At 43.0% G+C, this 24,203-nt stretch overlaps 1 protein-coding gene across 20 annotated transcripts in view; it reads right to left on the bottom strand.

Annotated features, from left to right (window-relative positions):
• Window positions 1-24,203, bottom strand: part of CDH18 (cadherin 18) — a 644,661-nt gene that overhangs the window by 91,820 nt on the left and 528,638 nt on the right. For all 20 annotated transcript variants that reach the window (XM_045007543.1, XM_045007546.1, XM_045007537.1 and 17 more), the window contains one exon: window positions 10,242-10,429. In XM_045007543.1, coding sequence (XP_044863478.1) covers window positions 10,242-10,429 — 188 coding nt within the window. The remainder of the gene's footprint in view (window positions 1-10,241; window positions 10,430-24,203) is intronic.

Here is a 24,203-nt window from a genome sequence, read left to right as displayed (position 1 = left end):
TATACATTTGTATCAGTGGCATTTCTGCACCTTCTCCTCATGTTTTTAAAATGTCAATATATTGCATTTAATGGGCAATAGTCATAGTGAGTTTTTAAAGGCTTGAACCACTCTCATTTTAAACAAAATATTCCAGATTATGACTTTGGTTATATTGATATAACCATACTGACTTTGCTGGGATTGCAGGGACATAAAGAAGGGCAGAATTTATTTCTATGCATCTGAGTCAGTCGTCACTCTTTATATACAGAGACACATTTAATATTAAAAGGCAGATGCTACCCACTCACTATAAACAAATGAATCAACACTTGACATGATATGGATAGACATAGGAGCCATTTTAAAAAACCCACACACAATAAAATAAAATGTTAGTTATAAAATTGCATAACTCACATTCAGTTTAGTTGTGCATACTGTAAAATAAAAAATAATGCATCAGCCAATATCGGAGTTGTCATATAAAGGTATTTTTATTTACTTTTAGATGTAGGACTATTGCTAGGCGCTTATACTAATCAGAAAGAGAGTTTGTTCTCATTTCTTCTTCCTGCCAAGATGGTTCCTGCCAAGATGGTTGCAGCCTCACCGGCTGGAGCTGAAGGAAGTGTTCCTCCAGTGTGTTCATTGGATGTGATGGTGGAAAAGTCCATTTGTTTGGAGACTGATGCAGAAGTTACTGTGCGCAGACTGGTAGCTCCCACGGTTCTATGAGCTGATGTTATAAGCCTTGTTCCTGTGTTGCCTGATGGGGTTGTGCACCCAGGCCAAATGTATCTGTAGGGAAGCTGACTTGGGAACTGCACTTGGGGACTGGAAGGATTTGGAATGAAGGGAGTATGTGTTCAAAAGGAGAAAGAGTTTTCTGTACCTTTCTCTGGTGTTGGGGAGCAGCTGACAGAGGAACTTGTTGGTACAGATATAGTGGAAATAGTTCTCCTTACTCTGGGAAATGGCTTGCAGGGTGTACTCCATTTCAAACTCTGCATGGGTGTTCAGGAGGGGCAAGAATACATTGGAGCTTTGCCACAATCAGGCTGTATCAGTAATGTAGGGGTGTAGGGCAGTTTAGCAGTCACACCTCTGACTCACCCTTCTCCTGTGAGTGGAGAGGGGAGTAGTACTGTGCTTTCCTCAGTTGCAGGGGTCCATTCACTTTAAGGGCCTTCACTCAGGATTATTAAGAATGAGTTGACCAGAGGGAAAAGTGGCCCAAAAGAAGCATTTTTTTAGACTCTGAAGTAGGTTTTTTGTTTTTTGTTTGTTTGTTCTGGGGGCCCCAGAAACAGAGGGAAGCTGCGTTGCTGATTGTGAATAAGCAACCATGAATAATGACAATAAGGAAGGACCTAACTTGTCTATTTCTAACTCTATGTCTCCTGAGGGGCCACCCAGGAAGATCCCCACCCAGGAAGAACCCCATGCAGCTGTCATAGCCAATCAGGATCAGGCTTCTCGGCAGGATGCCTCACAATGGAAGGATTATTTTAGGATGCCTTGGCATAGATTTGTGATATGTCTGAGCTAGAGAGAGGACATGAACAAAGGTCACACTAGGGATTTTGTTGTTTTGGCTCCTGTTAAAAACTTTAGGATTCGGCCTTACACAGCTGAAAACTGTGATCCACCTGTTAGGCAGCAGAGAATTCAATGTCAGCTTTCACTCTGATAATGAACTGTATTTTTCTGGGAGCAGTTTGGAATTGGGAAAGGGAGTAGGGATTGGGAGGATATAGTAGCCGTTTCTTTATTCCAACCTGCCATTAAGCCTGTAACTATTTTCTTCCCCAATGGAAACATACATGAAACAGACATTCTGCACTGGGTTCCATGTTATGCCAAAGTGCTGTAGCCTCCAGTTAAAATATAGGGTCAATTTAGAGTTTGGAATAGTGAATTCAAAGGCACCTTTGTACTTTTCCAGGTAAATAATACAGTTCAGCATCTTGCCAACATATTTTATTTAGGTTTTGAACAGAGTTACTGTAGGTATCCTTGGAAGCCATGCACTTCTCTTAACTGTGGCATTACAGAGTGTTTGAGGAAGTACATGCATGTTTGTTCCAATGCACACAAGACTGACGACTACAGGGACTTCATTAGATGCTGTGTGTGTGTAAAAAGTGGCATGTTTATAGGCAGTGCCCAGAGACATGGCAAAACAGGGAAAGGCTTCATTCCTACCCAGGCAATGACCTTTCTTCCTTCCTTGAGCCAGGGGGGTAGAGGATTCCAAGCAGCCCTGCAATCATTGATGAAAGCCCTATTTTGAGCGGCATGGCCTCTCTACTTTTGAGAGAAGGACTGGCTTTGTCCTGTTGTGGTAAAAGATTGGGAAGGAGTCAGGGTAAGGGAGTGGGAACCATTGAAAGCCAGGACAATATAGAAGAGGGTACAAGAACTGATCATGTAGAGGAGTCTATCGGAACTGATGACGAAGAAAAAAAAGAAAATTGGGAAGGAACATCTGCAGGTGCAATTGGTTGTGCAGGAAGCCAAGTCACCAGGGTTGACAGGTTCTGGTATAGCAAACCTGATAGTTGGAGAACATATTTTTATGTGCTGAGCTTCAAGAACAGGAGGATTTTTTAGAAGAGAGGATTCAAGGAGACTGCTGGGGTTATGGCCTACAACTGTCTGACCACATATAGGATTGCCAGATGTCTAATCACAGAAACCCAAACCAAACACCCTTGCCCCGCTCCCTGCCCTGCCCCTTCACCGAGGACCTGCCCCTACCCTGCCCCTTCTCCAAGGCCCTGCCTCACTCACTCCATTTGCCCCCTTCCTCCGTCGCTCTCTCTCCCCCACCCTCACTCACTTTCACCAGGCTGGGGCAGAGGATTGGGGTGCTGGAGGGATGGGTGGGTGCAGGAGCTCTGAGAGGGAGTTTGGGTGCAGGAGGGTGCTCAGGGCTGGGGAAGAGGAGTTGGGGTGCAGGAGGGGGTGGGGGGTGCGGGCTCCAGCTGGGCGGCGCTCACCTTGGGCGGTTCCCGGTTGGTGGTGCAGTGGGGCTAAGGCAGGGTCCCTGCCTGCCCTGACTCCACACCGTTCCTGGTAGCAGTTAGCATGTCCCTGTGGCCCCTGTCCCCCTCCCGCGAGGGGCCAAAGGGACATGGCGGTCACTTCCAGGAGCGGTGTGGACCAGGGCAGGCAGGGACCCTGCCTTAGTCCCACTGTGCCACCAGACTTTTAGCACCTATAATATCCCAGTTTGGCTTCAGTAGCCTCCAGGAGGTAAAGCCCAATTCCGGAAGACTCCCAGAGAAACTGGGAGGGTTGGCAACCCTAATCACATAGCATTTTCACAGCTCCAACAGGAAGCATTATAATATGGTCTGTATTAGGCACTGTTCTGGATGAGGGAGAGCAGACAGATGAGCCTGTGGGTGTGTTATAAATGCATTCATTAGGGGAAAGGGATCCAGATGTTATTGGGCTTGAGCAACTTCAGAAAGAACTGTCAGTTGAGATCAATATCTGGGGACTCAGATAGTTGAGTATAACAAACCAGCCAACAAGGAAAAAGTGGCTAAAGGAAAGTGTGTGAGAGAGATAGGTAAATCAGACTAATTAGTAACAGTGATAAGGTTGTCAAGTAGACAGGGATCACAAGTACCAGTAACAACTTGGAGGTGTCTTTGTACAGATGGTATTGCAACTTGGAGTGTGCACTCCATTCTGAGTGTGCAATGGAGGCAGATGACCTATTAGGTTTTTGGAGGGGCAGGATTTGGATTTCATGGGGATCCAGGAAACAAAAACAATGTTCTAGGTGTCACATTTTGTGAGCTCATAGAGACTGGAGGAGGAGCCCATCTTTTTGGTTCCCAGCGTCTGATACATATGACGGAGTAGGGGTACTCTTTTATACTTATGGAGTATCAGAATAAAGCATAGAAGAACTGAAGCTGGGAAGATGTTTATTAGTTGATTTATGTTATTAAGGCTGAGGTATCGTTGTGGCATCATCTATAACCCATAGCATCAGAAGCTGAGGAAAGATTTATTTTTAGAGGTTGCTCCCCCTTTTTTTTTTAAACTGACATTGTGACACTTGTTTTTTATGGGAGATTTTAATCAATCTTATGGGAGAGTGAATCAATCGACAGGGTTACGAGTTGATGAAACTTACTTAGAACCAGTGTGTGTTACTGCTGGATTAAGAGATGGTTTTGGGTATCCTCATTCAACAAAGGAGGGGGAATTCACATTTTTGTAGAGGGGAATCAGGTAGTTGATTGGACAGGGTATATGCAAAAGCTACTTCAAAGACTGGATAATGTGCAGTGCAGCCAGTAGAGTCTTCTGACCACTGCTTGGTCAAATTGAACTTGGGGAGTACAGAAGAGTGATTTTTCGGTCAGGGCTATTGGAAACTAAATGCTTGTTTACTTAATAGGGCAGTGACGATTAGAAAGGTTGAAGCCATCTTTGTAGAAAGAGAAATAGTTTGGGAGTTTTATGAACCCCAAATGGAATGCTGGGAATGGACACACAGGAATCTGGTAACCTGCCTACATTCCTTTTCAGGACAGCTGCATACAAGGGGGGGAGGGAAAGCTCAGTGGTTTGAGCATTAGCCTGCTAAACCCAGGGTTGTGAGCTCAATCCCTGAGGAGGCCACTTAGGGATCTGGGGCAAAAATTGGTCCTGCTAGTGAAGGCAGGGGGCTGGACTCAATGACCTTTCAAGGTCCCTTCTAGTTCTAGGAGATTGGTATATCTCCAATTATTACCTTTAACTATCTGATTAGGCATTAGTTAGCATTGCAGAGCTATTTGAGAAATCTTCATAGTTGACTGCAAGGTGGGGAATGCCTAGAAATAAGGGTCTTTGGGGAAGTTAAGCAGGAAATGGTTCAGTACTGAAGGAGAAAGCTGGAATCAGCTATATTTGCAAAGAAATTGAGGCCAGAAGGTGCAGTAGTCTCCTCTGATATGTTTGCAAGATGTAAAGGAAAGAGACTATTGTGGGTTATGGTGGGGTTACAGGATCCTAACACTGGGCAGGTCTGCAGGGGCTCTAATGGAATGTGGAGGATAGTTTACAAATATTACAATGAGCTCTTTTAGGGACAAATTTCAGAGGGGTAGCCGTGTTAGTCTGTATCAGCAAAAAACAAACAAAAACAAACAAACAAACAAACAAAAACTAGGTGTCCTTGTGGCACCTTAGAGACTAACAAATTTATTTGGGCATAAGCTTTTGTGGGCTAAAATCCACTTCATCAGATGCATGGAGTGGAAAATACAGTAGCAGGTATATATACACAGTACATGAAAAGATGGGAGTTGCCTTACCAAGTGGGGGGTCAGTGCTAATGAGACAGTTCAATTAAAGTGGAAGTAGGCTATTCTCAACAGTAGAATACCAAGGGAGGAAAATCTCTTTTGTAGTGGTAATGAAGGTGGCCCATTTCAAACAGTTGACAAGAAGGTGTAACAACAGGGGGAAATTAGTTTTTGTAATGACCCATCCACTCCCAGTCTTTATTCAGGCTTAATTTGATGGTATTCCAGTTCTGCAGTTTCTTGTTGAAGTCTGTTTTTGAAGTCTTTTTTGTTGAGGAATTGCCACTTTTAAGTCTGTTCTTGAGTGACCATGGAGGTTGAAGTGTTCTCCTACTGGTTTTTGAATGTTATAATTCCTGATGTCAGATTTGTGTCCATTTATTCTTTTGCGTAGAGACTGTCCGGTTTGGCCAATGTACACGGCAGATGGGGCATTGCTGGCACATGATGGCATATATCATATTGGTAGATGTGCAGGTGAACAAGCCCCTGATGGTGCGGCTGATGTGGTTAGGTCTTATGATGGTGTCCTTGAATAGATATGCGGACAGAGTTGGCACCAGGGTTTGTTGCAGGGTTTGGTTCCTGAGTTAGTGTTTTTGTTGTGTGGTGTGTAGTTGCTTCAGGTTGGGGGGCTGTGTGTAAGCAAGGACTGGCCTGTCTCACAAGGTCTGTGAGAGTGAGGGACCATCCTCCAGGATAGGTTGTAGATCCTTGATGATGCGCTGGAGAGGTTTTAGTTGGGGGCTGAAGGTGATAGCTAGTGGCGTTCTGTTACTTTCTTTGTTGGGCCTGTCTTGTAGTAAGTGACTTCTGGGTACCCTTCTGGCTCTGTCAATCTGTTTCTTCACTTCACCAGGTGGGTATTGTAGTTTTAAGAATGCTTGATAGAGACTCCATAGGTGTTTGTCTCTGTCTGAGGGATTGGAGCAAATGCTGTAGAAGACACTGGATCATGTAATGTGGTCTGGATGAAAGCTGGAGGCATGTAGGTCAGTATAGTGGTCAGTAGGTTTCTGGTATAGTGTGGTGTTTATGTGACCATCGCTTATTAGCACTGTAGTGTCTAGGAAGTGGATTTCTTGTGTGGATTGGTCCTGGCTGAGGTTGATGGTGGGGTGGAAATTGTTGAAATCCTGGTGGAATTCCTAAAAGGCCTCCTTCCCATGGCTCCAGATGATAATGATGTCATCAATGTAGCACAAGTAGAGTAGGGTACCCAGAAGTAACCTACTACAAGACAATGATTTTTCCTCCCTTGGTATTCTACTGTTGAGAATAGCCTACTTCCACTTTAGCTGAATTGTTTCGTTTGCACTGACTCTCACTTGGTAAGGCAGCTCCCATCTTTTCATGTACCACAAGGACAGCTCTTTTTTTTTTTTTTTTTTTTTTTAGGGACAAACCATTCCTCCTTTCCAGCAGCAGCAGCAGCAGGTTTTGGATAGTATTGCAAGTTTTCCAACACTGGCAGTTCAGGAACAGGACTCACTTGTGAGGCCAACAGAGGAAATAAAACTTCATGTAGCTGTTTTGTCACTGAAGAAAGGAACTTTTCTGGGGGTGGACTATTACACAGTGGAATTTTATCAAAGGTTTATGATTCACAGGCCCCTTCCCCCCCAGCAGTGCTCTCAGTGACATCTTGAACACATATACATTGGACCTTCCTTTTATGAAGGCCTTTCTTTTTTCTCAAAAATAGGATTGGGAAGATATCAGGAATTGGAGAAATATTACCTTGTTGAACACATATTACGAAATGTTGGCTTCCATTCTAGCCAAAAGATTGGAAAAGAAAGCAGGGAAATTATTGTATCCCACCCAGTCTAATGCAGTTCAAGGTCACATGGTGGCAGGCACTTTGTGTAGTTTGCAGGAAGTATTCGAAATTGGGTGATGGGGGAAATGGGAGAGTTTATGTTTTGTCTTTGGATTGGACCAAAACTTTTGACAAGAATGAATTTGCGTTATATATGGTTGGTCCAGTCTCATAGTGGTATTCCCCTACTGTTTGTTAACTGGCTGCAGCTCTTGTATGTTCATGTATTATGCATCCCTTTGGTAAAAGGGTGGAAGGGAGAGGCTATATTTTGGGGTAAGACAAAGTTGTCCTTTGAGTCCACTTTTGTATTATTTTTCCTTTGTACACTTTACTGTGGGCAGTGCATGGTAATGAGATTTCAGGGCATAAATACATGGATTAAGGGGGAGAGGAATTTCACTGTCAATGAAAATGTTCATCCACATGAATGATATCACAGTGCTGGTGGGCAGTACAGAAGATGGGGACTTTTTCTTTTTTTGCACTTTACATAATTATTCAGCTGCAGCCAGAGCAGCAATTAACATGAAAAAGAGTTTTTTCTGGGTGGGGATTTCGTGGTACTCTTTTGCTCTTTCAGAGAAATTGCAGATTCTGATGAGCCCTCCCACAGTTACAGATATTTTGGGACTTGTCTTTGGCAGTGATTCAGTTGCTGAGTAGAACAGGGAGAAGCAGGTTAAGATGATGAGATGGAAGAGATGGACGTTGATGTTGGCAGAAAGGACAATATTGACTGTAAACATTCCTCTTACTCCTTTGCATTTATGTAGCATATGAGTATCCTGCCCCTGGAAAACAGGGTCATTTTTTCAGATGCTCTGGGGAAATAATGTAACCTGATGGAAAGAAGCATAGTCTACCTGCCAGTTAAAGAATGGGGTTTGGATTGGTATGCCCTGAAGCTTTCTTGATGGTATACTTTTTATTTTTAATTTTCATAGGCTTTGCATGGCTGAGGGTATGGAATGGTCACTCATTTCCCAATATTATTCGGATACATCACAGGGGAAGAAATGGAGTAACTGGTGGGGAAAAGGGGACGCAGTCCCTAAAAAGGGTATTTTTTTCCTATAACAGTCAAGCAGCCTCCCTCTAACATACACTTACTTTAAAATGTATTTCCTATTGGCAAATTCAGGAAAGAGCATTCTAAACCAGAGTGTACTTATGGAATATTTCTCAGAATGCCATTTAGCAGTATTGAATTGCCCAGAAGATTGTCTCAGTAAGGTCATTATAGAACCTTCAGAATAACAGAGTTCCCGTCAAGTACAGGGACATACGGTGGCAGGTATTTCGTAGTAAATTATATGTTAGAAGTAACCTATGAGAGAAGCACACAGTAGATGAAGGCAAACCTCAGGAAGCATGCTCTGGGTCTGAGGAGATAGTGGAGCAGTTTTTATTCTTCTGTTCCTTTCACATCTGCATTTGGGATTTGTTGGCTTCAAAACTGAGAGTTCCATTGTTGCATGGCCAGACTTATGGACAATTGACTTTTGGATCTTTTTCAGACACCAGAGGACTCAGCATCTGTTCCAATAAGTAAAAAGCAGACATTTGCTGCGTATTTTCTCTGAAACTCTGGTAGTTGTTAATACAATGGTTTTATACTACCTCTGCAGAGCCACTGTTCAGCCGTCTGGGGCAGGGACAGAATGACACACCTGAAACTCTTGTTCACACTATTTGTGCAGTTATTCAGTAACTGGCAATGTGGATAAAGAACGTATGAGCTTGGTGGAATGGAGGGTGAGATGAGGCCCTATAATACTGGATTGATCTTCTAGTTTTAAGGACAAAAAGTCCGGGGTGGGGAGGGTTTTGTTTTGTTTTGGTTTTTTTGTATCTGCAATTTGTTCTGACCTTGACTCTAATTTGGGGGTTTTGGTTATATTTCAGTAAACGTGAAAAGAGAGATTGGGGGGAGTATATTTTCTTTCAAAAAGTTTTGTTTGATTTCACATCTGGAGCTTCCCTCCCAACATCTCCCCTTCTTCATATTTTCCATAGATTGTTTTGCATTCCTCCTGCCTTCATTGAAAGTGAGCAAATATATTAGTAAAATATGAATTTTAATGCAGTCTTCCATTGTTTGTTTGTGTAATATAATCCATGCCTACACAGGTAAACAACAGCTCCACATCAGAAAAAAACTAATTGATGCCTGTTAATCCAAACAGAAGCTTTAATCTAAAAATGATTTCCTACCATAGGCAATGTTTTGAAAATTAATTAATTAATTAAATTATAACAGCTTATGGTTAATTCCCATTTTCTTCATGTAAAACTAAACAAAAATCCAGTCACATCCTACAAGGGTTATAAGTATTTTGTGGGAACTCAGTTCAGGGGACCTACTTAATACAGATATGAGACGAACTCGGTGGCATAAACCCATCTGTGTAGAACTCAGTTAAACATCACCATATATGGCACAAAGCCTTTTGTCTAAGGACCAACAGTTTGACTAGAACCTGGATAACATAGATAATTCATATAAGTTATAATCACCTGATAGCTATTTAGTGATTTTAGTCTATTTGCAAAGGTGTAGGTGTGTATGTTATACAAACCATCTCAATAATTGGCACCTTTCTCGTAGTCTCAGCAGGGAGGTCAAGGATTGAAAGGGCATGAAAACGAAACTGAATTTCTCATTGCCATAGATGAACCTTCTAGGTCAGAATTCAAGCCGTTTGGGGACAACTGTACTGTTGCTGGCTGGCTGTGCTTAGTTTGTTTAATCTAAAATGTTTCATGAACAATATAGCCATTCACAGGGGGAGGAACCTTTAAAAAAATCCTACATGGTTTAATCTAATTCAGTCTATTTGGATATTACTGAATATTGAATTCTGGTCATTCTAGACGCACAGACAATTTAATTAATTCTTGCCTTCAGATTATTTCCCATCTCCTTCTCCTTCTGCACTTCCCACACCCAATTAAAGTTTTTGATGGAGACATTATATTAGCATTGGTTCAATATGTGCTCTATTAAGTTTACAAATTAAAACAAACATTTCCATATTGACCTCTGCTTGTCTTGTGCAGACTTCACTAACATTTTAATTATATTCACAGAAGCACTTTCAAAGCCATTTGCTTACCTTCTTTAGGGAAATAATTCCTTCCCGTGTCTCTTTGTCAGTGGATATGGAAAACACTCCAGAGCCATCACCATTTATGATCGTGTATTTCATGTCTGCATTAGAGCCAGCATCTGCATCATTTGCCTTGATTTTGCCTACTGCTGACCCAACTTGGGCTGATTCAGGAACATACAGCTGATAATGTTCTGGAAAAAAAAATATTAGGACAATATGTATAATCAAGCTAACAACAGAATTTCAGAATACTCAGCACCCATCGTGCCTGCTAATCAGCGAACACAATTACCTCAGAATTCTGACCATGCTAAACTGCAAACCATATACATTTCTGACCATAAAGAGCACCAGCCAGAATTCTAAGTGACATTTAGTATTTGTACAAGCAGGTTCTGATGGTCATTAAAAGATAAAATACTAGTTCAAGAGATAATTAAGTAATTGGAGCACAATACCTCTTGTTAGCAAACATTTGGAAAAATACACTGTGGTGGAAATCACTGGTTTATATTATCCACACAAAATATCAACTTATCAACACACGGCACATACCTTGACTATGGACCATGAGTTCTTCAAAGAGCAGATCACTATTTTGTAGGCAAGAATGACAGAACCAGTCTCCTTACAGTGGGGTAAAAATCTATGTTAACAGAAAAGTCCCAGTTCTTATACTTTGAAACATGTCTTTCAATATAAGGTTTATAGGCCACAGCCAGTGTAGCATGTGTATTTTGCAACCTTAATAAATGTATAATTCTCTACGTTCATTTTCCATCTAATCTGGTGAAGGAAACAAATGTAACTACTCCAGGGTAAAAGGAGAACAATGTAAAAAGCTTGGAGTTGTTCTCTTCCTTCCCAACTCTTGCAGTTGCAAGAATGTTTACCACTAAAAACGTTATGGCATTGAAAAAAATCTGTTTATATCTGAAGTGAGTATTCATGCACCCCATTGTCTGGACCTGGAGTCGGCAACCTCTGGCACACGGCTCGCCAGCGTAAGCACCCTGGCAGGCCAGGCTAGTTTGTTTACCTGCCGCATTGGCAAGTTTGGCCAATCGCAACCTCTGGCCATGGTTCACTGTCCCAGGTCAATGGGGACTCCGCAGGGCCACCGAGAGTGGGTTCGGGCCCCAGTGAAAATTTTTTTTCAGGCCTCCCAGCAAGAGCAGACTGGCTAAACAGGGCCGATGAAGCCAGGGAAGCCGGGCCCCAGGCCCCCTTCTGGACCGCCAGACCCCGGTAATTTGTATCTGCTTCCCCCCCACCCGCTTCAGCCCTGGGGCTGCGGGAAGCTTCTCGCCACCCTCATTGGCCTGGAACGGTGAACCGTGTTACCGACACGGCAGGTAAACAAACTGGCCCGGCCTGCCAAGGTGCTTACCCTGGAGAGCCACATGCCAGAGTTTGCCGACCCTGGTCTAGACATAATATAAAAAGAAATAAACACCTATCGAAAATAATGAGACCAGAAAAGCTGCAATTATGATACCAATGGCTGTTGATATGGAGCTGGGAGTTTTAAAGTTCTATATAAGTTAAACCACAAACTATGAACATCACATGTCAAAATATGCAGAGTAAATATGCTTAAATCAAACTCTAATAAGTTATCAAACAGCATTTTTCTTAGTTTACCCATCTGTAAATTTCAATTAACATTGTTGGAAATATTTTTTCATTGGTGTGTGTGTTTGAATGTTCATCAACATTTACCAATAAAAATACTATCCTTCCAAACCTACCTATATTAGTCATCACTGAGTGACAATAAAACAAGAAACCATTGAGTTTCTGCTGAACAGTGTAAAGTGGCCTTAAGAGCCCCAGTCCCACCCAGGGGAGGATTCCTTCAGCGTAGATACTGTGGAAGACATCCATAAGGCTGTTTCAGAGGATCTTCTCCTAATCCCTGTCATAGTGGGTATGCAGAGGATAGGGCTGAGGGGGGAGGGCTATGTTGGGGGGGAGGCAAGTTGGAGGCAAGGCTGCAGCCCACAGTGCTGTGGAGATTCAGGGCAGTGCAGCAACCAGAACTCTCGGGGCTGTCGAAGGTCTTGGCTACAAGGCATGGCAATGCACACTAGAGGGTGTGACACATTGCACATTAACTGGCCCATGTAGATCCTGATCTGTGAACTAAAAGCTCCCTAGCACATGTTAACATAGTGCTCATTAACATACACTAGGGGACTTTAAGTTTCCGCCAGCAGGGTCCACACCAGGCAACAAGTGCACAACTCACTGGCGAGTTTTAGAATTTCCACACCTCTAAGCTGCATTGCTGTGCCACATAGACATGCCCTAAATTCTGCCCAGTCCAGCCCTCAAAGCATCCTACTGTAAGGAGTGCACAAGGATGGCTTAAAGCATCTTCTCCCCACTCTTCTGGACTGAGAGTTATTTCACCAAGTATTTAAAAAAATATCTTTGAAGAGGTGATTGGCAATAGAATGGGGAGTTCATTTCTAGGGCACCAGTTCAAACTTTTCTTGAGATGACAGTGGCAGTCATTAACAGCTGAAGTGGGTGGTATGTGAAATGATTTTGTGGTCTTTGCCAAATTCCCAGAAGAAATCTCTCTCTCTCTCTCTCTCTCTCACACACACACACACACACACACACAATCACAATTTCTTAGCAGTCTGAGCAGAAAGGCTGAGTAACAAGAGCGAGTGTACTATCCTCTTATCTATTCAAAATCAGGTTTGTGGGCAAGTGAAAAAAGGCAGTGTGAGGAAGTTTACATTGCTTAATGCCAGGGTCATAGATTAACAAAACAAAGTTTTTTATGTGAATATATATTCATGTATATGTAAATTATGTATAAACATGTTCAGATGTATACACACGCAAACAGAAGTTGATTTCTCTCTTAACAAATATTAGGAAATATGTATGTTATAAATCTCTAGAGGATAATCATAGAAAAGACAATGACAAATGGGTCTTCATTTTTCTGAACCAAAAGAGGGCTCTCCAGTAAAGGAAGTAGAGGATATCCATCATGACTAATTTGCAAAGCTAAAGATTCCATTTTAATGATGTTGGATCCGCGAATTCTAAGAAAAGATTTAAATAAAGAAGAGAGAGGGAGATAGGTCACCTTGAAATAGTAACTACAAGGGAAGAGTGTGATGAGCTGGTAGAATTTACAACAGAGTTTAAGGATTATGCAAATTATTTTACAGGAAGAAAGAGAAATACAAAAGAAGAAAAAGAAAATGGAGTCTCAAAATGAAGAATGAGATTGTCTCCATCTGACCCTATATGTCACACCGAAAGCATTATAGCAGCACCAGAGTAACCTGAGGTTGTTAAAAGATGGAGATAGTATGATAAGTAAAGAAAGGACTTTATTAAAAAGACTATTTCAGGGAAAAGGAGAATTTAATCTGAATTTAGATTAGACTCACACTTCTGGCAGAAAGGACTCCTTCAATGAAGACATAAAATGATGATACTACAAAAGTTGAAGCAGCGGAGGAAATGCACAGTAAAATTAATACGGCATATAAATAAATAAATAAATGGACTTGATGTGAAACAGAAGATTTTACTATGTGTTTGTAGAGTGGATAGCACCAAGAGGACTAATCCCAATTATCGTTTCTAGGTACTAGTGTAGTACAAGCAAATAATAATAATACACAGATAGTAATGTGATAAGGATGGATGAGTGTGATGAACCCTGTGAACACTTTAAAAATGGATCACTGGGGACAACAGAAAATAAATGACCATGAATCAGAAGGTTCTCAAGGGAAACAAAAGCTATGTAGAAGGATAAAACAATATACATGGAATAAAGTGAAACAATCAACACTGCAGTAAAATTAATACTTAACCATAAAGTAGTGATTCAATTGCTATGCATATTATTTAGGATGCTACTATGATATCCACATAGAACCTCACCTTTATGAGTTACAAAAGAGAAACACTGCCATGCATTCTTATATGTTATGATTATGGGTTATGTTAACTTATTATCTTGTTTTATCTAAAAAATAAAATGATAAAGTCAGGATGAGGATCCTTTTGAAATTTGCTTATTGTTAAAATTGATGTGGACCACAATCTTGACACTTGTGGCCTTGCTAATACACCCTGATAAAAAGAATAGACACTGGTCACAGAGTTTTAGCTATACATTTAAGAAGATTATTGCAATAATATAAAAGTGCTATATTATATCATATAGTATGATTCGGTATTTGTGGAACTGAAGAGATATTCAGAAAATGGACTGAATAAAAGAAAGTGTTAAAATTAAACTTCAAAGAGATTCTGCCTGAACACTGGGTGAGAAGTACCTTTCAAGAATTTTACTACTCTGCATATACTTGACCTGAAGATCTGACTGAAACCTGCCCATAAAGTTATGAGCCAATGGAAAAGTTCTAAGCACAGATATTCAGATCACACCCAATCTCTAAGAGGAGAGAACTGACATTTATTTAATTAGATATTGAAATTGTAGATTAAGGTTTATTGACAGCTGTTCCTGTTAAATACTGTATAGTTTATTCCTGAGAAGCAGACATGCTGACTAAGGGCTCAATCCCAAACCCACTGAAGTCAATGGAAAGATTCCCATTTATTTCAGTGGGTTAGAGATTAGGGCCTACAGTAAAAGAGATAGGCTGAATGGAATATAATATGAATGTAAGAGTCTTATTTTTCATTAATCTGCCTGTCTCAAACATTTCCTTAAATGAGAAGTTGAGTTAAAAAAAGGCTGAGGGCCAGACACTAGCCTTTGCTAAGGCTCATTTACTGGTTAGCCATACGCATTGTGCTGAATTAAGTGCTACTACACTTCAGCTGCAGGTGGCCTTTTGAGAGCTGCTGCAGCTGGTGCAACTTTTAGAGCAGTCTTGAGGCTGCTTGAAGCTGCTGTGAAGGACCAAACCAGTGGCATGATGACTAGGGTTGCACAAAGGTCGATCTGGCCCTAAGATTTTATGTTCTCACTGAATACACATTCACTTACTCAATTAAGTGACTGAATTAATGCTCTGTTCCAGTTACTGAATTTAACTGTTACTGTTGTAACTGTTTTTGTTAATCTATAATAAACCAATCTGAATTCAACTACCTTTAAACAAAATTCATTTAGCTATGAATAAGATGTCTGAATTATCTATCTAGACAGGATCTACCTATTGATTCGGGGAATAATAAATTTCTGTTCTAGTTTGCCTAGCGAAAAGTATGCCTTATAAGGAAGGATCTCACTCTTACAGAAATGTAATCTCTGTTGGAAGTTCCCCATGAGAGAAACACAACAGAAGACACTGTAACTGAACAAGCATGGTTTTATCACTTATTTGCATGTACTATTATCTTTGTCAAATAAGTTATTAGTTATTAATATTATGAGTTCTCTTGCTTGCCAAGATTATGACATCCATTAAAGCATGGTAAGCACTTTTAGGTGACAAATAATGGGGTCACTATACTGAATGGATATCATGAAAAACAACTGTAAATAATTTTGGCCTCCTTCCCTCTTGGTTCTTCCCTCCCTCTTCTTTTTTCTTTACTTGCATATTTTCTCTGGCTATCTTGTTAGTGTTGTTCTTCCCCCTTCCCCAACCCTTCGTTGTCAAGTATTGATTTATTAAATTATATAGTTTAATATTAAGGAAGTTAAAATGTTTTTTGCATACACAACTCTACCCCGATACAATGCGACCCAATATAACATGAATTCGGATATAACACGGTAAAGCAGTGCTCCGGGGGGGCAGGGTAAAGCAAGTTCAATATAACGCTGTTTCACTCATAACATGGTAAGATATTTTGGCTCCCAAGGACAGCGTTATATCGGGGTAGAGGTGTATAAGTTAATACTATGTTGTATGCTCCAGACGGTAATTATAGTTTAATAGTTTTTTTTAATCTTTTTGTATTGTGATATTTGTATTGAAAAGCAAAAAATAACAAAAACATTTTTGTCAACCAACCTACCTAATACTTGTTTCTCTAAGCTCATTTTTTAGTAATTTGGTGACAAATGTATTTGGTACTTAGCCCCCTAACTAATGTGTGAAATATCCATTTCAGTGACTCTAACAGCATACTTCACATAGGATCCTTTTGCTATCTACTGGTGTGTTGATACACTCAGGCAACTTATCCCTGTTAACTCCACTGAGCTCAATTGCAAATTGATGTTGTGTTGGCTTCCTGAGTCTCTGACAAAAGGAAACAATAGTTGTAATTCCCCAAATGCCAAACTCTTCAGCTTTCACCCTGGCATCTTCTACAATACAGTTATGCATGATCAAAAGAACAAGTGGCCACCAACACCAAGCCACAAGTGTGGTACATTTAAAAAAAAAAAGAAAAAAGGCATCAAGTTTCTGGGTCTTTCCCATAATATTGCACCTTTCTAAATTTTAGCTTCTTAGCACTCTTTCTTGGACAGCTAGTATATATGTGTTCATCTTACTTCAAGTGGGACTTCTCTCAATATAATAAATCCACACTAAATCTGTGATTTTTGTGAATCCAGTCAATACTTGTTTCTCCTACAGCTCACCACAGGAATTTCAAATCACTCCCTTTATTCTGAATATGTTTTTTGTTGCCAACACCCAAGTCTTGCAGCTCTAGCTAGGAGAGAGAAACACATCATTTTAAAGAATGTATACATGTTTGGCTTAACCTTCTGCATTGGCAACAAACATCTTCCATATCTTCTAAAGAACAGCTGAAGGTTTGGTCACTTGAAAGTGATGTGTTGGATGTTTCAAAATGCTAGCTATAATGTAATAGACATCAACATAATGTCCAAGACTCAAGCATTTTTCTGCTGACATGGAAACTCTGCAGAGCACAAACATCTTGGATCATTTTTAAAACAATTTTTTTTCATAGGTGCAAGAGACAGGACATGTGACTATTAAACACTTTTTATGTTGTGCTTTAGTAAGGTAAAGATAATCAAGATTTTTGAAAAAAATGACTATTTTCTTTATTCAAATCATTACTGCCAGGCTGCTCCTTAAAATCCTGCCCACAACGAAGAGCAACCAAGACCACATGACAAACTTCCTGGAATATTTCTTGGAATTCAAGTGGATTACATGCTGTTTTTTTCATTTTTTCCACTTGTAATACAAAAGCATTAGATGATTATCTGTGTATCCCACATTCACACAACAAATTAGTATTACTTTTCTCTCCCATTCCTGTTTTTGTAAGCTTTGTTACAGGTGAAGGCCTAAAGTATTTCAAAACTATCACATTGGTATTGCATTATCAAAAAATAAGAGATGGAAGAGAACTATTAGGTGTGTTGCGGAGATCAGATGGACGGATCTTGCCCATATCCCTGCCAGTGTAGTATTGTTCCCTATGTTGTATGTAGGAGTGTTTTGTCCAACTACATTTAAATTACGTTTGGTATGGGGCTTCCACTTCTTCCTTCAGGAGAATACTGTCCAAATAAATAGTTCTTAAGTCTAATTTTTTCCTATTCTCAATTGTGTATCATTACTCCTAATTATGCTACAATGTACCTTGAATCACTTAACTTGTTCTCCCCACTCATGAGTATTTATCTCCTTACAATATGTTGTAATTTTACCATTCAGTGGTACGTAGCATGAGGTTTTAATGGATACCAGTGTGAATGAATCCTTAATACATTTTCTTTATAGGATTGACTTTCTTGCACAAAGTAATTATCCAGCTGCCTACATCAGAAGTTCCCATATTGTGATCCATAGACCTATGGTGGTTTGGGCAGCACGTTGTAGATAGATAGCAGTGGTTCTCTGCCTTATCCACAGCTGCTAAAGTACATTAAAAACAGTTAAAATTCATTAAATGGTACTTAATATTCCCAGTCAGAACCAACATTAAGATGGAGTTCAAGTTAAGAGAATATATTATTTTGGGGGGAAAAAATACAGCAGTGTTAAAAATATGCTTAAACCAAGAATTATGAACTGAAAGCTAACCTTAAAAGAAACTAAGACATGCTCAGTCATAGAAATGCATAGTGAAATCACCCAACCAACCTTAACTCTGTCCTGTAGAGATGCTATGCAAAACCATATGTAGTATTTGGGATCCCAGGATATATTAAACTGGCTTGTAAAAACATTATATTATTTCATACTTTTTTCCTCATGGTGTCACTACAGGGTAGCTACTGTGGTCACAGGCTGCTAATCTTTGCTAAAAGCAGCATGTGACTTCAATCACATTAAGAACAAATAGAGACAGTGACCATTTTCAGAAGACCCATCTTAATTGGGGGCAATCTGTGCCTCAGTCTGATTGAGAGCTACAAAAGGTGCTGTGAATTTGAATGAAGACATATTAAACTGATTTGTAAAAACATTATTTTGTACTTTTTTCCCACATGGTGTCACTACAGCGCAGCTACTGCGGCTACAGACTGCCAACCTTTGATAATGGCAGCCTGTGGCTTCAGACCTATTGAGAACAAAAGAAGATTGGGCCAAAATTGCCACTGTCTTAATTGGGGACAGCCTGTGGCCTCAGCCTTATTGAGAACAACAGATGGTGCTGTCATTTTGAATCAAGACAACTCTTCATGAGTTTCTCGGAAGGACACTTTTTTTTTTTCAGCTTCTGCTTTAAGAGACACTTTCAGTCATGAAGAATAACTGAAAAAATAGCATTAATCCTAAAAAAAAGTCTTTTAAAAACTATGCACTGCGCTGTATCTACTTAAAGATACATTTGAAAATTAAATGCATTGCTGATTTGTAACCTGTAATTTTAAAAAGGAAGTTTTAAGCCTGTGATGAACTTTAAGAACACTTAGACTATATTACCTGATAATATCTCAGGGTACGTCTACACTACAAGACTATTTCGAATCTACTTAACTCGAATTTGTGGAATCGACCTTATGAAGTCGAATTTGTGTATCCACACTAAATACAGTAATTCGACTGTCTGAGTCCACAGTAACGGGGCCAGCGTCGACTTTGGAAGCTGTGCACTGTGGGAAGCTATCCCACAGTTCCCGCAGTCCCCGCTGCCCATTGGAATGCTGGGTAGAGCCCCCAATGCCTGCTGGGGGAAAAAATGTGTCGAGGGTGGTTTTGGGTAACTGTCATCATTCAACCGTCACTCCCGCCCTCTCTCCTTGAAAGCGCCGGCGGGAAATCTGTTCGCGCCCTTCTCTGGTCGGTTACAGCTCGGACGCCACAGCACTGCGAGCATGGAGCCCGCTGCGATCATCGCTGCACTTATGGCCGTTGTCAACTCCTCGCACCTTATCGTCCACCTCTTCCACAGTCAGCTGCTGAGAAATCGGGCGAGGAGGCTCCGGCAGCGCGGTGAGGACAGGAAGTCACAGAGTGGCGCAGACCTCTCACAAAGCAGGGTACGCCGTGCAGTGGAGATCATGGTGGCAATGGGTCAAGTTCATGGTGTGGAACGGCGATTCTGGGCCTGGGAAACAAGCACGGACTGGTGGGACCGCATAGTGCTGCAGGTCTGGGATGAATCACAGTGGCTGCGAAACTTCAGGATGCGTAAGGGCACTTTCCTTGAACGGTGTGACTTGCTGTCCCCTGCCCTGAAGCGCCAGGACACCCGGATGCGAGCAGCTCTGACTGTGCAGAAGCGAGTGGCCATAGCCCTCTGGAAACTTGCAACGCCAGACAGCTACCGGTCAGTAGCGAACCACTTTGGCGTGGGCAAATCTACCGTGGGGGTTGCTGTGATTCAAGTAGCCCACGCAATCGTTGAGCAACTGCTCTCAAAGGTAGTGACTCTAGGAAACGTCCAGGTCGTCAGAGATGGCTTCGCCACGATGGGATTCCCAAACTGCGGTGGGGCTATAAATGGGACTCACATCCCTATCCTGGGACCAGCCCACCAGGCCAGCCATTACATTAACCGAAAGGGCTACTTTTCTATGGTGCTGCAAGCACTGGTAGACCATAGGGGACATTTTACCAACATCTACGTCGGGTGGCCGGGCAAGGTTCATGACGCGCGTGTGTTCAGGAACTCTGGTCTGTTTAAACGCCTCCAGGCAGGTATTTTCTTCCCGGACCAAAAAATAACGGTTGGGGATGTGCAGATGCCTACAGTGATCCTCGGGGACCCAGCCTACCCGCTAATGCCCTGGCTCATGAAGCCCTATACAGGCACCTTGGACAGTGAGGAGGAACTATTCAACTACCGGCTGAGCAAGTGCAGAATGGTGGTGGAGTGTGCTTTCGGACGTCTCAAGGGGAGATGGCGGAGCTTACTGACTCGCTCAGACCTCAGCGAAAAAAATATCCCCATTGTTATCGCTGCTTGCTGTGTGCTCCACAATCTCTGTGAGAGCAAGGGGGAGACCTTTATGGCAGGATGGGAGGTTGAGGCAAATCGCCTGGCTGCTGATTACGCTCAGCCAGACAGCCGTGCCGATAGAAGATCCCAGCGGGAAGCGCTGTGCATCCGGGAGGCTTTGAAAGCTAGGTTCCTCGGAGAGCAGGGTAACCTATGACTCTCCAGTTGATTTACAGAGAAGCTGAACCTGAGCCTGTTTCAGTGACTGTTGACTTCGATCTGCGGTTACATACCCCGTTCTCCAGGTTTCCCCCCTTCCAACACACATTTTAAAATAAATTTAATGGAACACTGATTATTAACAAAGTTTTCTTTAATTATGAATTCCTGTTCGAGGGTTGAAACATGGACGCAGACTGTGGTGGGTACGGTGTGCACTGATGTACAGACCGCTTCTACACTAGAGGAATGACAGGCTCCTGCTCCTACAGCGGTCTCTGTGGGGAGGACGGTTGCAGGTGGGTGTGCAGGAAGGGGTGGGTTTGCAGGAAGGGGTGAGGGGTGCCATCTTTGGGATGGAGTTTGGATGCAGGCTCTGGGCTGGGGGTTGGGGCGTAGGAAGGGGTGAGGGGTGTGTGGGAAGGGTGAGTATCTGTCCGTGGATGAGGGCTCTTGCTGGGGCTCAGGGCATCGGAGAGGCTCGTGGCTAGGGGGGAAGGGCATGGTAAGGGCAGCCTGCCTTGTCATTTGTGGATGGCAGGCGCTAGGACCCTGGGGCAGCATACACCTCACAGACTGTCCCGGGACAGCATACACCTCACAGACTGACCCTGGTGCCTAGTGACTGCAGTCTGTGTGTGTCCTGCTGTTGATCCTGCCCCCAAGTCTGTACCCTGGTAATGGAGGCTGTCCTATGCAATTAAAAAACCCCTCCCCCCCTTCACACAAAGTCTTCTGACAAGAAAAACGTGACAGGAACAGTGAATAACAACAAACTACTTTTAATACTCAACTACACAGTGGGGGGATGAAACTTGGATTTTGGACGGGGTGATCCAGGAAGGGAAGCACTTCTCAAAATTCATGGCATGAGAGCTGTGTGCTACATGAGCGCTCTGCTGAGGTGCAATGACAGTTTTCACGGCCCCTAGCGCCCCTCCTTCTTGTTATTTTGGGTGAGGGGGGGACAGGACTTTGTGGCGGGGGATGGCGGTTGCAGATACAGTGCAGGGGGGCTCTCTCCTCCTGCCTGCGGTCCTGCAGAACATCTACAAGGCGCCGGAGCGTGTCCGTTTGCTCCCTCATTAGCCCAAGCAGCATTTGAGTCGCCTGCTCGTCTTCCTGCCACCACCTGTCCTCCCGTCGCTGTGTGAGCGCTGGTGCTGACATAGGGTCTCCCTCCACTGTCTCTGCTCGGCCGCTTCGGCTCTGGAGCAGGCCATCAGTTCCGAGAACATGTCGTCCCTAGTCTTTTTCTTTCGCCGCCTAATCTGCGCCAGCCTCTGTGAGGGGGAAGCCGGGGCAGTTCGTGAAAGAGCCGCAGCTGTGTGATGGGAAAAAGGAAGTGATTTCCTTGAAAAGATACATGTTTGCGAACACTGAACACAGTCTACTCAATTTCTGTGAACAAGACCATACAGGGCACCTAGTCTCACGAGCTCTCAGGACAAGTTCGAGATTTCAGAATACGCTTTCATAGGCTGCGGTCTTGCACAGGAGATCGGACAAGCGGGGCAGTACAGCTGAATCCGTGTAGCAGCCAGGCTTGGTAAGCCCTACACTATAGGCTGCTTAACAGTTAATGGATAGCTGTGCCCTCCCGCTGAAGGCAATCTGGAAAGCATAAAGTCTGACCCTGTTCCAGCCCCTCGCGGCTGTGCCCGGGAAAGATCACTGTATGCTTTTCCTCTGCGGCCTCCAACACGTGGCTGTTAAACGAAGGTCATTGCTATGCAAAGTAAAAGTCAAGCATTCACAATACAAGAACTAGGGGTCACCAAATGAAATTAATAGGCAGCAGGTTTAAAACGAATAAAAGGAAGTTCTTCTTCACGCAGCGCACAGTCAACTTGTGGAACTCCTTACCTGAGGAGGTTGTGAAGGCTAGGACTATAACAATGTTTAAAAGGGGACTGGATAAATTCATGGTGGCTAAGTCCATAAATGGCTATTAGCCAGGATGGGTAAGAATGGTGTCCCTAGCCTCTGTTCGTCAGAGGATGGAGATGGATGGCAGGAGAGAGATCACTTGATCATTGCCTGTTAGGGTCACTCCCTCAGGGGCACCTGGCATTGGCCACTGTCGGTAGACAGATACTGGGCTAGATGGACCTTTGGTCTGACCCGGTACGGCCTTTCTTATGTTCTTATGTTCTTATAGTAACAGTACACTAATTGCCCTAATTAGATGCAGCAGTCGCCGAATGAGATTACCCTGAGGCGGGTCACTCAGAGAGAGAGAGACAGGATGCTGCTAGAATCCCTGCACAGACCAGGACCATATGCTGCCATGCTGGTGGAGGCAATGATTCCGCTGTACATTAGGATGGCCTGGCGCGGAAGAGTGTGCTTCCACGGAGCACCAAATAAGGCACCTCTCCCCAGGAACCTCCTGTGGAGGCTTTTCGAGCTCCTCTACGAGAGCTTCGTGGAAGTGTCCCAAGAGGATTTCTGCTCCATCCCTATATGTGTGGACCTTCTTTTTATATAGTTTTATATGGAAAAGTTTTTATATAATTTTTATATAGTTTTTATTCCTGTTTTTTAAAAAATAAATGTTTCCAAGTTTATAGCACTTACCGACTGATCCTTCCCCTGATTCTGAGTCTGGGTTAACGGCCGGGGACGGTTGGTAGGGGATCTCTGTGAGGGTGATGAAGAGATCCTGGCTGTCGGGGAAAGCGGTATTGTAAGCGCTGTCGCCTGCGTCATCCTCCACAAACCCTTCCTCATCTTCCCCATCGGCGAACATCGCCGAGGAACTGCCCGTCGACACTATCCCATCCTCAGAGTCCACGGTCACTGGTGGGGCAGTGGTGGCAGACCCACCTAGAATGGCATGCAGTGCCTTGTAGAAGCGGCATGTCTGCGGCTGGGCTCCGGAGCGTCCGTTTGCCGCTCTGACTTTTTGGTAGCCTTGTCTCAGGTCCTTGATTTTCACGTGGCACTGCGTTGTATCCCGGCTGTATCCTCTGAGTGCCATGGCTTTGGAGACCTTCTCGTAGGTCTTTGCATTCCGTTTGTTGGAGCGCAGCTCCGAAAGTACAGACTCCTCGCCCCACACAGCGATCAGATCCAGGACTTCACGGTCTGTCCATGCTGGGGACCTCTTTCTATTCTGGGATTGCATGGACTCCTCTGCTGGAGAGCTCTGCATCGTTGAAGGTGCTGCTGAGCTCGCCCCGATGTCCAACCAGGACATCAGATTCAAAGTGCCCAGACAGGAAAAGGAATTCAAATTTTCCTGGGTCGTTTCCTGTGTGGCTGGTCAGAGAATCCAAGCTTGGACTGCTGTCCAGAGCGTCAACAGAGTGGTGCACTGTGGGATAGCTCCCGGAGCTACTAAGTTCGATTTGCATCCACACATAGCCTAATTCGAGATAGCCATGTCGAATTTAGCGCTACTCCCCTCATCGGGGTGGAGTACCGAATTCGAACTAAAGAGCCCTCTAGGTCGAA

Source organism: Mauremys mutica, chromosome 2 (genome assembly GCF_020497125.1).
Source record: "Mauremys mutica isolate MM-2020 ecotype Southern chromosome 2, ASM2049712v1, whole genome shotgun sequence".
NCBI lineage: Eukaryota > Metazoa > Chordata > Testudines > Geoemydidae > Mauremys > Mauremys mutica.
This window is presented reverse-complemented; position numbering and strand designations above follow the sequence as displayed.